A 17,119-nucleotide genomic window follows, 5' to 3' on the forward strand; every position below is an offset into this window, starting at 1 on the left:
AATATTATATAGTATCATTACCATCTTTACCATAGGGCACATGTAGCACGTGCCCAGGGCCCCCATTCTGAGAGGGCCCCGAAGAACCTCGTTTTCTTCCACATTTTTTCACACGTTTGTATATTTTCGAAATTGCTATATTAGTAAGCAATATCTAACATATTTATCATAAGGTTAGTAACGATAGTCGATCTTAAAAGTAGAAAGCTATAGCCGTGCTCATCATGAGAAATATATATATATATATATATAGCCATAAGATTGTACAACCAATCAGATTCCTACGAATTTACGAAAATTACCGCACAGTTTATTTGATACTATACTTAAGGTCTGGCTATGAGCCAATTATTTGTCCATGATAGTAAATATCTATCAAAATTCATGGGTGCCCAAGGGCCCCAGCATAGCTGAAGACGGCTCTGTATAATATATTTCATCCTTTTAATATTTGTAAAACATTTATGTAAGTTTAATTAATTATCTTTGTTTAAATTGTAAATAGATTCGATAGAAAATATAATTATAGATCTATGAATATATTAAACAAAATATAAACAAAGATGTTAGATAACAACTCAGAATTGGTATAAGTTCAGAAAAGAATTTCAGACACATAGATTTCCCTACGATTTTTCCCTTAACCGTCCAGCATTCATTTATAATTCTGTAGGTTGAGCAGTGATGCTTGCTTAGCTTTGTATCCGTAATATTCAAGTAATATTCACGTATTCTAACTTTCGCGGCTCGAACTAATATGGATGAATAATATAAAAATAAGCGTAACATAGCGTTTCTTAAAAAAATAAATAATATTAATTATCATTTAAAAAAAAACTTATTCCACTATTTATGAAACAGTATTCTATTCTGTGGGTGACTCATATAAATGTGGTTTACATTTTAATATAAATATGCTTTTTTTTTAGAAATATTGAATGAATAATTAATGCACGCTATAAAATATAATTAATATTTTATAGCGTGCATTTTTCACATTAATGCGCCATCTACCTTTCTTTACAATAAATAAAAATACAGAGCCATCTAGACACTACTGAAGACAACTTTTAAACGTAATCAAGAGTTTCGTAAAGAAAGTTTCAGCATATTAAAAAAAAAGATGCTCGTGCCACTAAAATTATTAACGCATTTAATTTTAATTCAACTGTTCCAAATTTGTAGACTTTTATAATTATATTAATTTGAGGAAACTTCCGAAGCGGCAACACTGAGTTCTAGTTCTCACTGACCAGAAGGTGATTATTTTTGTTCGGCTTCGGACCAGACCGGCACCGGCGTTTTTTTTATAATTGCAGTTACCCTCTGGATAGTCGATATTCGATAAATCAGCGTATACGTGGAATTTTAATTTTGTTCATTCGGTATAACAAACATAAAATGGTTAAAGTTGAAGTGAAATATACTAAGGTACGTAAAATTGTTTACACATTTTTATCTTGCACGGATGTCATAAGTTTTAATTTTTTAGCAAATGAAAGTTATTTAACTGTATAGATACTGAAACTAACATCGTAATCATTGTCAAGGTCACTTTTTTTAGCACGTTGCTATGTATTATTTAATATTAGTTTCACACTTTATAAAACTCATATTTGATTTAGCTTTACTTAAACATATGATAAGTATTTAAAGATAATATTATTTATTGCGCTCCTTTATCATTTGTTTTGAAATATATGAAAAATTGTTAGTCATTAAGCATTTAAATATTTCTGAAAACTTTATTCGTTTTACGATTTAAAACTACATTTTATATTTCTCAATAGTTAATTTTATTGATATATTTTACTCACAAAATCGTTTCACCTGACCAACTGTCGAATTCCGTCAAATGAGGTTTATTTTATAGGTAACAAATAAAGGATATTTGCAAATTTAATATTTAAGTTTAAAGTTGTTGTAAAAAATTATATGTAGATAGTTTAATCTTTCTTCATACTATCAAACTATAAACTATATCTTATCTTAATAAAAAAATAATTTTTATTTAATTTAATACACTATTAACGTTCGAAATTCAAACATTTGAGAAACTACCTTCATATAATTCATAATTTCTCAACGTGGCGGTCGGCGGTGGAAGTTAACGCAACTACTTTATAAGCAAATTTTACAATTCGAGATATTGTATGATAAATAATTACAGCAAATAAAAATTTACTGTAATTAATAAGTACATAAAACGTCTTAAGTGTTTTTCATATTCGTTTGGTATTACCGAGGCACGAGGTATTGCCATAAGGCATTGGAAGATTTAATACAATATCTTAAATATCTAAATGGATAAACCACCAAATACAGCAAAATCAGCCTTATTCTATTTGTTTAGCACTTTTGAGTAGCCATTTTATAAGGTTTTCATCGATTTGGATTCTATGCTTGCCGAAAGCACCTCAGTAGGTACTAGGTACTCTTCTTCAGAAATATGTAATAATTATATACAATTAATGGACAAAGAGCAAAATTAGTAGTATTAAAAATAATATTTCCAAGAAAATGATATTGATATAGAATTTTAATTATGAACACGTTATACTTATCTCGACAGAATAGACTAAATGAAATTGATTTGTATTCGAATATAATACATAATACAAAATAGAAAAAATTGTGATTCATTTTAACGTTATTATTCCAACGATTACCGATAATAATGTCGATTTAATTCATAATCTGAACCTATCTTAAGCTTCCTATTCCTATATATCCTTCATAGACCTATTCGTATATACTATGCAGATTGACAGTGGGAAAAAACGCATAAAACATTTTTAAGGTCAAATCTAGAAAATATTAATGCTTTTTACATTTATTGTAATAAATTCAGATTTAAGAGGAAAGCGTTTTCTCCAGTGGTAGGTCTTGAGAAAATATTTATTTTATGCTCCAATATAATTATCGTGAAAACCCGTTTTTTTTTCTAAGTAAAATGCGATAATGGTCAATAACAATGTATTAGTTTGTAGAAAACTCACATACTCAAGTTCAAGAACACCCGTCAAATGGACTGTGTAATAAAGTTCCACATTTTAATACAATAATTTACTCAATATTTTTATTCAGCTTTTCATCAACAATGAGTGGGTGGATGCTGTCAGTAAGAAGACCTTTCCGACAATAAATCCACAAGATGAAAATGTCATCACTAACGTTGCTGAAGGCGATAAGGTATGATAGACACTACAAAATTCAGAAAATAATTTGTTCGCATCATAAAAAAACTGATCACTTTTCATAACTATCTTAAGTTATGCGGTTTTTTTTTTATTTATACTTGTACAAAAAGTATTAACTTACGTCCGGCATAACCAGCTACATAGTTGCCTAAAAGTAAATTTTCTGATAATTTGAGAATTGTTTATGTTTATTTACATATATGTACGAAATTCCAATTAAAATGTAGATTCAAATACTTCATATTCTTAGTAAAATAACATGGTTTTGATCCTAAGCCCTTATATAGCTGTAATATATTGTAATGCAACTAGCGACCCGGCCCCGGCTTCGCACGGGTGAAATGCTGATACTAAATATACTACAGAATGTCGTACAATGTTCTCAGTTTTTTAGTCGTTAGACAATACAAACCGCTAGGGCCCTGCGTTTTAAATCTGTAATATATTCGAAAATATTCAGTTAAATTACATGCTGTAAAGGGCCATATTGATATATATTAAATGCACAATGTATTTAAGGTACTTAATTGGACAAGGATTAAAGATTTATTGCTTAAAATGGTTTCGAAAATAAGCCATTATTTCTCATAAAAAGTAAAGATTAAAAAATGGTTGTCGTTGGCTATTCCTAAGATATAGACACATATACGATCCCAGACTTCTTTGAAGACCTTTTTAAGGTGTACAATACTGTAGTACATTATTTTGATCTATCTCCTAGGGTTCAGCCAGCGTTTGCAATGTAAGCTCAAAAAATGTGTTTATTTACGACATCACTTAAATACAAACCTCTAAAATGATCAGTGGTTCTCTACTATATTATGCATGTATTATACATATAAACCTTCCTCTTGAATCAATCTATCTATTAAAACCGTATCAAAATTCGTTATGTAATTTTAAAGATATACATGCATACACAAGGACAGACATCAATAATCGACTTTGTTTTATACTGTGTACTGTGACACGACAATATTGTATGTCTCATGGCTGTTAATAAAATACAAATATTCCGAAAAAAATAATTCTAAGTAGGTACCTAAACATGTCAACATTCGAAGAGTAATATGACCCACGAAGCCGCAGGTCAACTTACGGCTCAATATTGTTACTACTGTTGTTAAACTTTGAGTCCGTTAGAATCAACTCTTCATATTACAAAAATAATAATTGCGTTCCAGACAATGATGCGTTTTTTTTTAAATTAGAAATAATGTATTTATCACGATTTTAACAATAACTATTAATATTACGACATAACGAATAATAATAATAAAAGCTACAATATTTTTCATATCATATATAAGAATTTTTATTTTTATTTATAAGAACATCGTAGATTATTGTTTTGATTTAATAATAATTAAAATTCTTAAAATAATTATGAATAAATAATTTTTCTTTTCACTTTTAAGGTTGTATTTTGTATGATAATTTACATTTTGTAACACAAAAAAAAGTTAAAATTTCTTAAATCGACCCAAGTTAAAAAAAAAACCTACAAAATAATACTTTCTTCATTGCTTAAAGAATTATAAGACTAACAAAAATAATAAAATTTTGTATTTACAATATATTACAAAAAAATACATTTTTAGGCTGATATTGACATAGCTGTCGCCGCAGCGAGGAAAGCATTCCATCGTTACTCACACTGGCGTACAATGGATGCATCGAGAAGAGGAATGCTACTGTTGAAACTAGCTGAACTAATTGAATCGCAAGCTAGATACTTAGCGGAACTCGAAACTTTAGATTGCGGAAAACCTGTTAAAATAGCTGAAGAAGAAGTTTATTATTCAACTAGCGTCTTAAGATACTACGCAGGAAAAGCTGACAAAATATTGGGCAGCACGATTCCTGCTGGTATGACATTGATGGTTCTTAATATTTTTCGATATAAAATTCTTTAATTTTCGTAATTGCATGTCTTATACGGAAACAACATTTGACTGTAATGAATTCATTCAATGAGACGATATTTATATTTAGTAGCGCAATACTGTACAATAAAATTGTAGTTATGAATCAATAATACTACTATGTAATGTAATAATATAATAAGTAACTACTATGATCCTAATAACGATCACTTTTGTAAGAGTTTTATCTTACAAGATTCATGTAATTTTCCACATTTTGGTGGACATTCTTCAATGGCAAGTAAAATAGTATACCAAGTTATATGGCAAGTAAAATAGTATACCTATTACAATTGTATAATTACACCAACTACAATATAATAGATAATGAATATCTATACGATAATTTGTGTAATATTAAAGCGTTAAGTTACGCGATAATATTACACAAATTATCGATGACTCTTTCATTGTATATAATAAATATCATGTATGTAGTGTGTGAGTTTCGTGAGACATTTTTTTGCAGTACTTTTTAACGAATATATAATATACCCTCTGGAATACGTCTTTAAAAAATACGCCAATCAACGTTCGGCATATCGAATGGTTTAATTGAATATAGTTAAATTTAACGTGAATTCGTTGATACATTTTGATATTGAAAGAATGTTGAAAACGATAGTACACGAGTTCGAACTTTCAACTTATCTTTTGTATGACGCACAATATCACGCTATCTCCTGAATAAAGAAGCGTGTTAGTTATGCAAGCAAATCGCCATGATTCCACGAAAACATTGTATTATCTCAAATATTTTGCAGATGGCGATGTTTTGTCTATGACCTTAAAAGAGCCTGTTGGTGTATGCGCCCAAATTATACCATGGAATTACCCAATTCCTATGCTCTCTTGGAAAATTGCTCCAGCTCTAGCAGCAGGTATTTATGTAAATTATATATTTTCCCTGCATTATTATAAGAATATTTATAAAATATATTATTGTATCGGAAACGGTCTAAGGTAAGGTTTAAAGCTTAAATCAATTGCGAGTAAACATAAGAAACCAAACTTTTCTTTATAAAATAAATTATACGATTTACTCATGTAACCTATTTAGTATAAGATAACGGGCAGAGGGCACAACCAATAAATGTCTTAATATGACAAAGGCTTTTCTCTTTTAAGAGAATCTTTACACCATGCTGCTAAACTATATTTTGTAAGGTACGCGACATCTATATCAATGAATTACATATGACATGCAGGTTAACTCATAATGTTCTCTTAAATAGTCAAACGCGAAAGGAATTCGAAACCTAAATATTAAGCACGTAGAATTCCCGATGCTTGCTTGCTTATTAAGAGATTTAGCCAAACAATATCTACAGAACAAAACAGTGAGAAATTTAAATATTACAGAATTTCATATTTTTTAATTTCTCATTTATGTTATGAAAAACGTAGTCTGTATGAAAAATATATGACTCTAATAAATTAAAAAATTAAGTAACACAATAATAAAATTTGGATTAAATTATATATATATATATATATATATATATATATATATATATATATTAAATTTATATTGCCAAAGTAAGATAAAAACTTTGAGCGTGCATAGACCAAGTCGGAAAGAATTCAGTAGTAACTGCTTTACAGGCTTTTTGGGTACCTACTGGTACCTACTATATACCCGAAACGCAATAGTATCCGACATTTCTCGAGAACATCGGGATCTGCAGTTGCCTCTTCATTTTTTAAATTATATTTCAAGGATGCACGGTGGTATTGAAGCCCGCAGAACAAACCCCACTAACAGCCCTCGCGATCGGTGCTCTTATTAAAGAGGCGGGATTCCCTCCGGGGGTAGTGAACATAGTTCCCGGCTACGGTCCCACCGCTGGGGCAGCTCTCACTCACCACCCTGATGTGGATAAGGTCGCTTTCACTGGTTCTACAGAGGTAAGCAATGACCCATTAATAATTAAATATAATAATATATTGCCTTACCAATCTGATACATTTATTTTGTTTCTAATATTCGAGGAGTCTTACCTTCGCCTATCAGTGAAACAAAGACTAGCTGTTATTTTTTTTCTTCTATTAAGAGTAATTTCTTAAATCATTATTACTCGTATGTCATTTTTCTAAGGAAATATTTTCACAGGAGATGAGTAAGACCAGTTTTTCATATTAATTAAGTCGTTTATTTCGAAAAACATCGAATTCTTATACTTCAGTAAATCTAAGCCTACTTATTAATATCTTAAGAGTTATTATTATCGTTATATTAAGAGTAATTAGAACTTCTCTTAGTAGTGTGAAATATTCGAGGTGAAAAAATACAAACAATTCGCTTTAGTCAATCACTGTTATTTATGGACTTTATAAAAATGTAATGAAATGACATGACATGAACTGTCTTAAGTCGTATTAAATAATTCACAAAGCAGACCTAACCAAAATTCTTCGAATGTATGAAAGAAAAAAACTTCGAATAGTCCAACATGTTGTTGTTTTTGTGTAAATTTTCTGTAGGATGATTGACGGAAATCCATATTCAGCCAAGCTTCGCGATACATCGCTGATCTCACCCAAATTGATTATATTTATACACATATGTTGCCAACGTTGTATTCATGCTTGAAGAAAATATTTCATTACTTTATTTGCACGAAATTCTAACAGAAGAGGAAAAATTTTACGCCAAAATTGTAGGCCTCTTTTAATAAGGCTGGATCTATGTTGTATTTATTTATTTTCTTTGTGTGGTTTAGAATAAAAGTATAAAGTAAAAATAATTTATTATATCACCACATTTTATTTTTGGCGTGTTAATTGATTTTTTATAGATCCAAGTTTTGTAATTTTAGGTGGGAAAACTTATCTTAGGTGCCGCTCCTGTCGCCAACCTTAAAAGAGTAACATTGGAGTTGGGAGGAAAGAGTCCATTAGTGGTGTTTAATGATGCTGATGGTATGTAAATTATTTTATCATGAAGATTCATTTTAAAAGTTTTATATCCCTGCTTAAATAAAAAGTATCAATTTTGTATAACACAAGAGTTAAATATAAAAAATTATTTTACTTATGACTTGTCTATTCTGGTTTAAGAATGTTGTATAAGTTTAATGATCTCGCGTAGTCGAGCAGGCAGCTCAGATCGCGCACGCGGCGGCTTTCGCGAACGGCGGGCAGTGTTGCTGCGCCGGTACGCGCACATACGTGCAGGCCGGTGTCTACGACCAGTTCGTGACCAAGGCCGCAGAGATCGCGCGGAACAGGTGCGTCGGGGACCCCTTCGATGACGTACAACAAGGGCCGCAGGTAAACATCAAATCATAATATAGTAATTCTGTTGCGTGTATTTACGATTGAAACAAAACACGTTTTAGTTAAATGACAAACTCTTAATCAAAGATTTCTATACCTGTTAAAGTTTAAAAGCTTATTTTTCCACCGTTAATTACGTGTATGTATGTATTAGATTCATCAAGAGTTTATTCTGCAATGCAGAGTATAGATGACTAATAAATACCAATTTATGATAAATATACATTCAGTTTTATTGCCTGGATTTGTACTACGATTATCGTCTTATCCATGTGTTGTGGCTATTGGGCCATCTCTGCAATCTCGAGCCGTAACTTATTACATTTAAATGCTTGTAAAATACCAACGGGTCTGTTGGAAAATAGATCCTATTACATTTACCCTCTATCACGAATAATAGCGGGTAACGAATTTAACAATCGTGCCGTAGTTGGTTCAAAGTCACGAGCATTGCCCCCGACCGATGCTAGGATAAGTGTCAACCGAAGGCCTGACATTTGTTCCCAGATCGACAAGGAGATGTACAACAAGGTGCTGTCGTACATCGAGGCGGGGCGGGCGGGCGGCGCGCGCTGCGTGGCGGGCGGCGGGAAGCTGGACAGGAGGGGGTACTACATCCAACCCACCGTGTTCGCTGACGTCAAGGACGACATGAAGATCGCGAGAGAAGAGGTTATATGAACTTCTTGTATTTCGAAAAATATGTGGTGGTGAGGTTAGCCTGTGTGTGCAAAGGTAGTTACTCGTTATATATTCTACCGTCAAGCAGTACCACTTAGCACTGTTGTGTTCCGGTTTGAAGAGTGAGTGATCCAGTGAAACTATAGGCACAAGAGACATAACATCTCAGTTGCCTAGGTCGTTGCCTAGGTCGAAGGTGCATTGACGATATAATGGTTAAAAAATGAGAAAGCCTATGTCTATGGGTCATAAACTAGGTGGCCTTTTTACCTGTCTGCCTACATAAAAAATGCTACTACAATGCAAGTAATACATGCAAGTTTCCTAAAGATGAACACAAATCAAGCGTGAAAACTCAAAAGGTGTTGAGAGAAATGTTGACATTTAACCAAGTTTGCAATAACCTACTATTTTTTTAAGTGTTAAGCATTAACGTTTTGATAGTGAACTGTTTTACTTAGATATTCGGACCAGTCCAGAGCGTTTTCAAGTTCGATACATTCGAAGAAATTATAGACCGCGCAAACGACACCAACTACGGTCTTGGAGCCGGCGTTATTACCAATGATATCACCACAGCTTTGACCTTCGCTAAACATGTCCGTGCTGGATCCGTGTGGTAAGTTGAACATATATTTATAATCTTTCCAGACCCTACTGTCTACTTATTTTAATATCAATTACACTGTATATCCCGAGTCTGCAATTAAAATAAATTAATAATTATGAAGTGATGCAGATATCGATTTTTATCTTTAAATCTAGATGTATGTATGTATCTCGCAGACTTAATGCTCGGCCAATAATAGAACATGCTATAAAAAAATCATTAATATACTATATAATTCTAATTATTTCTAATATATTCAAAATTATTTTCTGTTAAATCGATTCTTTCGGGTGGTAGGTAAAAAATATTTACTTTATGAAACAAGAATTACCTTCTAACGTTATTAAAACTGTACATTCTTTTCAGGATAAATACATATGATCACGTATCTAGTCAAACTCCATTTGGTGGATTCAAAGACTCTGGTCTCGGAAGAGAATTGTAAGTTTTATTCTTAATATGATTATCTTAAATTTGGTGACGTTTGGTGAAGGGCCCATTAGCCAAAACCTAGCCGTGGCTCAACTCAGTCATACGCCACGCCATCACGAAATGTTATACTATCAACGTATCATCTTATTTCATCGTAATACCCATAAAATTATAAATACTGTTAGATTACAATTAAAGTAGCAATTTTCATAACTAGGTTATGCACTCGTTAGGCTAAAAAACTCCGAGTCTATTTCGCTAGTTTTATTTAAAGGTTCGTTTCAAAGTGGTGTTAGTTTTTATTTTGAATAAAATAAATTGAAAAACAGTGCTTATAATTATATGGTACACAATGTACTGCAAAATTTAAACTTCTATAAACAAGACTTTGCTTATATATTACCGTCTGTATAAACAAAGATTTATATTTTTATGTATGTGTATCAATATGTATTGTTTCAGGGGCGAGGATGGTATTAATCAATATTTAGAAATAAAGACTGTTACTGTGGCACTTCCTAAGATTCCTCTATTATAATAAAAAATTAAATAATATCTTGTTGATTTTGTTACTCGTTAATACACTGTATTGTTTGAAATAAAAGTTTGAAATATATTCTAACTTTTTATTGAAATTAAAAGTGTTATATAAACTGTAGTAATATTTATAACGACACTTACATGATTTATCCAAAATAATGTTTAGTTGAATCATAATACTTAAATTAAAAATATTTCCTCTAAATTATGTTAGTGAAAATATGTCTCATCAAAAATGTTCAAGAACTCTTATTTTCATTACAAGACCTACGTACAACGGTATCCTGAATTCGTTGTAACTAAATCATTACCAAAAAATTATCATTTTAAAATCTTTCATCAGCACGTTAATTGCTATACTCACAAAATCCGCTTCTCATTTTTTGCAAGTTCAATTATTACCAGCGACCCGAATTGTGTTGTAATTTAAAGTTTTTTTTTTTTTTTAATATTTCAACAGAAAAAAAAACACAAAATTAGTACAATAAGCTAATTTAAAATTCCATTCTCAAAACTATAATTTAGCACACCTCAACCGCAAAACGGCTGGCGTGCTATATTGTAAGAAATAAAAATCACGATTCATATAGATTTCATTTCTTTTTGTTTTTTGGAATTTTGTTAAGCTTGCAATTTTAAGACAATTTTAGATAAAGGTTTGCTGGCGATTCATACGTATTATGTATTTGTACATATCATTAAAAAAATAGGATTACATTTGTAATAGTTAAACAAGCACTTACCGATAATTTTGTACTGCTTTTCTGTTAGATGATTCGAAATCATTCCACAAACATGTGCACCTAACGAGTGTCCCACGCACGTGATCTTCTTAGCTAAGGCTCCAGCTTGCGTTAAATAGGAATAAAGTTGAGCTGTACATTGTGCTGCTAACCTTAAAAGAAAATAATTATTACGTTAATTAATGATCTACGTGACTTACGCACACCTTGGTGAAAATGGTTGGTGACAACTTAGCTCGACGTTTCAAAAGTATTTATGTGATAATTTCTAAATAAACTAGATTAAGGACTCGATGCTGGAATATAATAAGCATTTAATCGGAAAGATATAATTCACTCACTTCGTATTAGAGAGCGCAGACAAGTAACAAGGAAATCTTGTGAGAGCAGACCAGTCCACCATAAACACGTTGTAATCTTTGCGAGATAAATATGCTGTAACAAAAAATGGATTGAAATGACTGATACATCATTGATTTTTTAGTTCGGTGGAATATAGTTGTACGTTAAACTAATAATTAATTGAATTGACGGTTCATTTGAGGGTAAAGGGATTGTCTGGAGTTGAGTAAACCTTCTTTCAAATCTATAGTAGGTACTAATAAATAGGGAGAATTTTGTGTTTCAAACTATATACATAAAACTTATACGAGAAGAAATTTCGGAAGAGATTTAGCTGTGAGCTTGAAAACAATTTGTAGACCATGTATGTACTTGATTTTTTGTATACAGCCTAGTCATATACATTATTATTGTCGATACAGTATGGAAAAGTAAGCCGAGCTGGACGAGTAGGTACAGTTTGAAGTCCAACAATAAGTCGTAGGCGAGGTATCTAAAAATTCGAGTTCAATTGCTATATACGCTGAGGGTGTTTGCCTTTCTAAAAGAAATAAAATCTAATCAAAAATACATTTAAAAATTTAATATAGTGCTACATAAATGTATAGCGCGGCTAAGACGTCAAAATCAAGTATTATATTGTAACTTATGTTAACTATTTCAGTATTGTAATTTTTTTTTTGCCATTTGTACTTAATTATAATTAGACTACCAGACGTGTTCATACATGTTAGGTAAATTTTTTTTTTGTAGAATTTGAGTATCATACAAAAGTTGGACTACAAATTTTGACGGCAAAATTTTATAGTAAAAATTACTCAAGAAATATTGGAATAGAAAATATAATAGCATTACGACACAATATATCAATTGGCTTGACTAGTGTTATACACGCATACGCAGTTACACACAACAAGCTTAAAAATGTCAGAAATTGAGAAGCGGCAATTGGAATAAGCGCTCTTAAAAGCACGTACATTTCCATTTATTCGAATGTTTCGAGATTTGCTCACGATAATAAGATAATAATTTATCACATAAAAATTCAGTTCAAACGGGCAATTTACGTTTTTTTATTCATTTTTTTTCCGTATATTCCTCTTCGGTGTGTATATAATAATTATATATATGATGATACTCCACATAGTATATTTGATTTTACTTTCATATGCTCATTATTTTTAGAAATATTTTAGGTCTGTGAAACTAGATTTGAATAAAGTATATTTTAATATTGGCGGGACTAACCATCTCGAAGGAACGTCATGGGTGTTTTGGAATGTGTTCCATTGAAGCCGTGGATGATGAGTACATTCTTCCTTGAAAGCTTCCATCCATAGGAAGCCAACTTGTTTTTTCGTCGGACATCAATCCATTGCATGTATGGTCGTTCCCTGCCCATGGAACACTGATATACGTAATTTGATTATAATAACAATAATTTAATTCACGACGTAATTGTCTATAATTGAGAATACTTACCTCAAATTTTATTAATGAATATTGGTATTATGAAATAATTTTAACAATCGGTGTAAAAAAGGTTTAACTGCTCAAAATCAACGTTATTATAGTTAGGCTATGTCTATATAATGCTCGGATGCAAAATGATTAATCATTCGATATGATATAGTAATAATAAAACGTATAAATCGTTTTTTTAATACTTACGGCGTGAATAAATAAAAATTGATTTCACTGTCGGGACACGTCCATTCTCGTTTCATAACGCACGTCCAATATCGAAAGTCCAGCATTGGCATTAAATTGCTATCAGTTTCGGGGACTAGTGTAGAAAGAAAATTATGTACATTTAAAAAAAAAAACAAGAATTGACATTTCATAAACATATATTGTTGTAAATTTATTTATTATCTTAGTCACATCATTTTAATAGATGAATTTATTATTTATCTGTCTTATAGATAATGTTAAATATTTCATGTAATTATTTTTTGTTATTTTAATTTGTTTATTAATTTTGATTATTGTATAAAAAAACATTTGTCTGTTATTACACTATATACAACATTTGACTGTATAAATAGGTATAATTGATATGAGCAAATTATACCCATGCTTAGGATTGTAATCTAGCCCAAAATTGTTTAAGTCCGTAATATTTGTATATTGTGTATTCTGTTTGTGTACCTACGGATAAATAAATAGCTTGATAAAGTGTGTGAATTTATACATCACCATAATATTTATACAAGCAATGATTGACTCGATAAAATTTTAAAATTACTGACTAACGTACAACGCACTGCCTAAACCGGTGCCATGAAATTGTTGATGGGAATTCCTTATGGGACACAGATTCCTCAGATAATAAATAATAAACAAAAAGCAGATGTCACGCGTGGAATATAAGTCAAGCAACAAAGACGAATACAAAATTACACACAGCTAGTAAATACAGGAATTAAATGTTAAATTCCAACATCCTGTACCTTTAAAACTACCTACGTAACTAAGCTTGATACATGTTGCTTATTCTAAATACTCAGATTTACAAATATAAAATAATAATTTAGGTATATCACGAATGTTACGCTCTGTTAATCTAATTGTTATCGCTGAGTAAAGTACTCTCATAATGAGTTTGATATTAAAAAAAATTAAGTCCATTAAGATTTACGATTTTATTTTTTAATATTTATGGTTAGTTTTATCATCTGAGAGTGGAGGTGATATTTTTTCTTCTTCTGGCATGTGTCATTCGGTGTTTTTTTTTTCCACATCTGATACAGTTAATATATAGTTTAGATATGTATACCTACTTTTTTAAATTTGTATTTATAAAATAAATAATTAGGTTCATTTTACTTCAATGAATACCAACGAAGAACATAATAAAGGAAAGTGCTTTATATAGGCATATATAAGTATTAGAACAAGAAGCCGGTGCATAGTTGACTTTCACCATCATTCTCACGGTGTTTTGTCGCCTCTGTATCATCTATTCATTTAGCCAACTGCGAAAACTAGGATCATTTTCTTTTACGAGATTATAACTTTTCTTTTGTGTACGCATATGACTAACCGATTATTTTCTTTTATTTTAATTCTCTATTCGAGCATTATACTATAAGTTGGGTGGACCATGGAAGGCCTTTGAAGGTTTGGTTCTTGACTGATATATACTTATTTATAATATTGATTATGTGAATAATTTATGTATAATTTAACATATTCCACTTAACATTTTATATCGACTTTAATTGTACTTCCAAAGTTCCAACAATTCGCTGACATTAAAAAACCATTTTATCATGCATTCAAATAAATAACATAGATTGTTCTCGAGAAGATCTCGACTAATATTAACAAGTAAATTCAATATAAAAGTTTTCCCACCCATGATTGAAATAGATATTGAAATGTTTTTACAGATTGCCATATTTTATCGTTGTAAAATAATTTTAAAAATTCAAGTTAAGTATTCGCGATTATGGATTTTCATATTCCTTTTTTTGTGTATTTTTAGGTATGTTTTAAAAAGTAGTGATTGTTTACGCTTTTGGCATTTTTCGTGAGCTTTTTTCTCGCATATTTTTAGAATAAATTGTTAATAGTAATGTCGAAACAATTCCACGCAATGAAGAAGGAACAGCTGGTGACAATATGATTTAATAATAAAAAGGACTTCAAGTCTATATGGTATCGACAGAGGAATTTGTTATATGATTTTTATTTGCTCTGCTGGGTTTTGTAACCTGTAGGAAAATATCAACACTCGAACAAATTAAAATATAAATACTCTATTCAAGTAGGGCCTTGCTACAGGATGCTTACAGGAATTTATTGAATTTAAAGCTTCCAATAACAAAAAATAAAAACCGAACAAAAGTCAAAACCGAATGCATAATGCCTACCAATATCTAATTAGACGAATCCATGATAGTTAACTTACTTTACTTTTATTGTAAGGTACTATATAAAAGGCATTTATTGTTTAATATATCTAATACATAAAAAAAACTAAGTAACGAAATAATGCTAGAACGATAAATAGTAAATTTATAGTAAAATTAATTAAATTACTAATTTAATCATTAGATATTTAAAACGAAAAAAATATTCAAAAGAAAATAAATCAACTTACCGGAATCTACAAAAACGAATGTAAAAATTATTAGCTTAACAACAGTTACAAACTTAAATGCCATTGTTAACGCACAAATTTTCATTATTCATACAACACAAATTTTCATTATATTACACTATTTCATACAAGTTTTTAATTAAGACTAATTTTGAATGCTATAAATGTTTCATGTTTAATTTTTGACGGAAACAATTTGTAACAATTAGATTCATTATCTTCCGAGGGTGTTAAATGCCGTAAACGTCTACGCGGTGTACGACTGTACTTGATATTATGGTGACTCCGCATTGCTTACCGTGTTTCGAGAAAGGCTTGGACTTTTCACATTCACTTTAATCAGCCTTTATCACTCATGTGACTTTCCTTGTACATATTTATTGACTATTTTATTTCATATACTTACATTTAAATATTATTTAATAAATTAAGATTGTAATATATTGCAGATTGATATAGATCGAAAAACAATATTTAATAACCTAAACATTACAATTAATAAAATCGCACGCTGTGAAAAGAATTCTCTAAAAGCCACTTTCGCAAATATAATTATTAATTTTTGGATTTATTTTTCATAAAATATAGCCATATACATACTTACAACAACCATAGTTTTTAATCCATCATTCATACTACCTATCATAATACTCTCTCCACCTGTAGCTTGCGCAAATACATTGCACGGCAACCTTGAGTGATTTTTCACTCATCTACAAACTTTCTTTTTTACATATAAGCTACAACCTCAAGTATAAAATTAAAGGGGTAGTAACAACTAAAAAACTGAGATTTATGAAGTATATGATTTCAGACACCCTTTTATTTTTTTCACTCCTCACAATCGTTGCAAATAAATATTATATATACCTAGTTTTTAATTATCGCATAATATCTTCAAATACTGTTTCCCGAAAGATTGTCTCGCCCAGTGTTTTATTTAAATTTTGATTACGTATAGGTATACTTACTTAGTAACTTAGTTTTTAATTATCCTGCTTATTGATTCTCATTTACTTTATTGTAGTAACATCGCGGATTATGTGTCGCTTTTGCTGATGGCTTGATTTTCCACTGATTGTATTTGTTAAGTGGTTAAATTATACAAGCATACGTTGTAAATGTCACTGTATAATATAATAGTGGTTGAGGCGTGTATTTTTTATGTGATGGATAGATTATAAGTGCTTAACAAAATTCCCTGAGTTAAATCTTAAGGTTGCAGACGTGGAGACGTTTGTCGCCTGACGAAAATAAGC

General features: G+C 30.5%; 2 protein-coding genes across 2 annotated transcripts in view; one reads left to right on the forward strand and one right to left on the reverse strand.

The window, feature by feature from the left end:
* The window catches only part of LOC125066351 (lipase member H-A-like), a 39,599-nt gene extending 23,690 nt beyond the window's left edge, over positions 1–15,909 (reverse strand). Inside the window, exons 1-5 of the mRNA XM_047674402.1 lie at positions 15,861–15,909; positions 13,424–13,538; positions 13,001–13,146; positions 11,752–11,845; positions 11,411–11,562 (exon numbers count right to left, since the gene is read on the reverse strand). Coding sequence (XP_047530358.1) covers positions 11,411–11,562; positions 11,752–11,845; positions 13,001–13,146; positions 13,424–13,515 — 484 coding nt within the window. The 5' untranslated portion in view covers positions 13,516–13,538; positions 15,861–15,909. The remainder of the gene's footprint in view (positions 1–11,410; positions 11,563–11,751; positions 11,846–13,000; positions 13,147–13,423; positions 13,539–15,860) is intronic.
* On the forward strand, positions 1,247–10,743 carry LOC125066349 (aldehyde dehydrogenase X, mitochondrial-like). Its single transcript, XM_047674400.1, has 11 exons — positions 1,247–1,431; positions 3,088–3,192; positions 4,802–5,069; positions 5,890–6,006; positions 6,846–7,033; positions 7,945–8,047; positions 8,217–8,398; positions 8,912–9,076; positions 9,547–9,704; positions 10,062–10,136; positions 10,590–10,743. Exons 1-11 carry the CDS (start codon positions 1,402–1,404, stop codon positions 10,663–10,665), a joined length of 1,467 nt encoding a protein of 488 aa, XP_047530356.1. The 5' UTR covers positions 1,247–1,401; the 3' UTR covers positions 10,666–10,743.
* Positions 15,910–17,119: the final 1,210 nt, after the last annotated feature.

Source organism: Vanessa atalanta, chromosome 9 (genome assembly GCF_905147765.1).
Source record: "Vanessa atalanta chromosome 9, ilVanAtal1.2, whole genome shotgun sequence".
Classification (NCBI taxonomy): Eukaryota; Metazoa; Arthropoda; class Insecta; order Lepidoptera; family Nymphalidae; genus Vanessa; species Vanessa atalanta.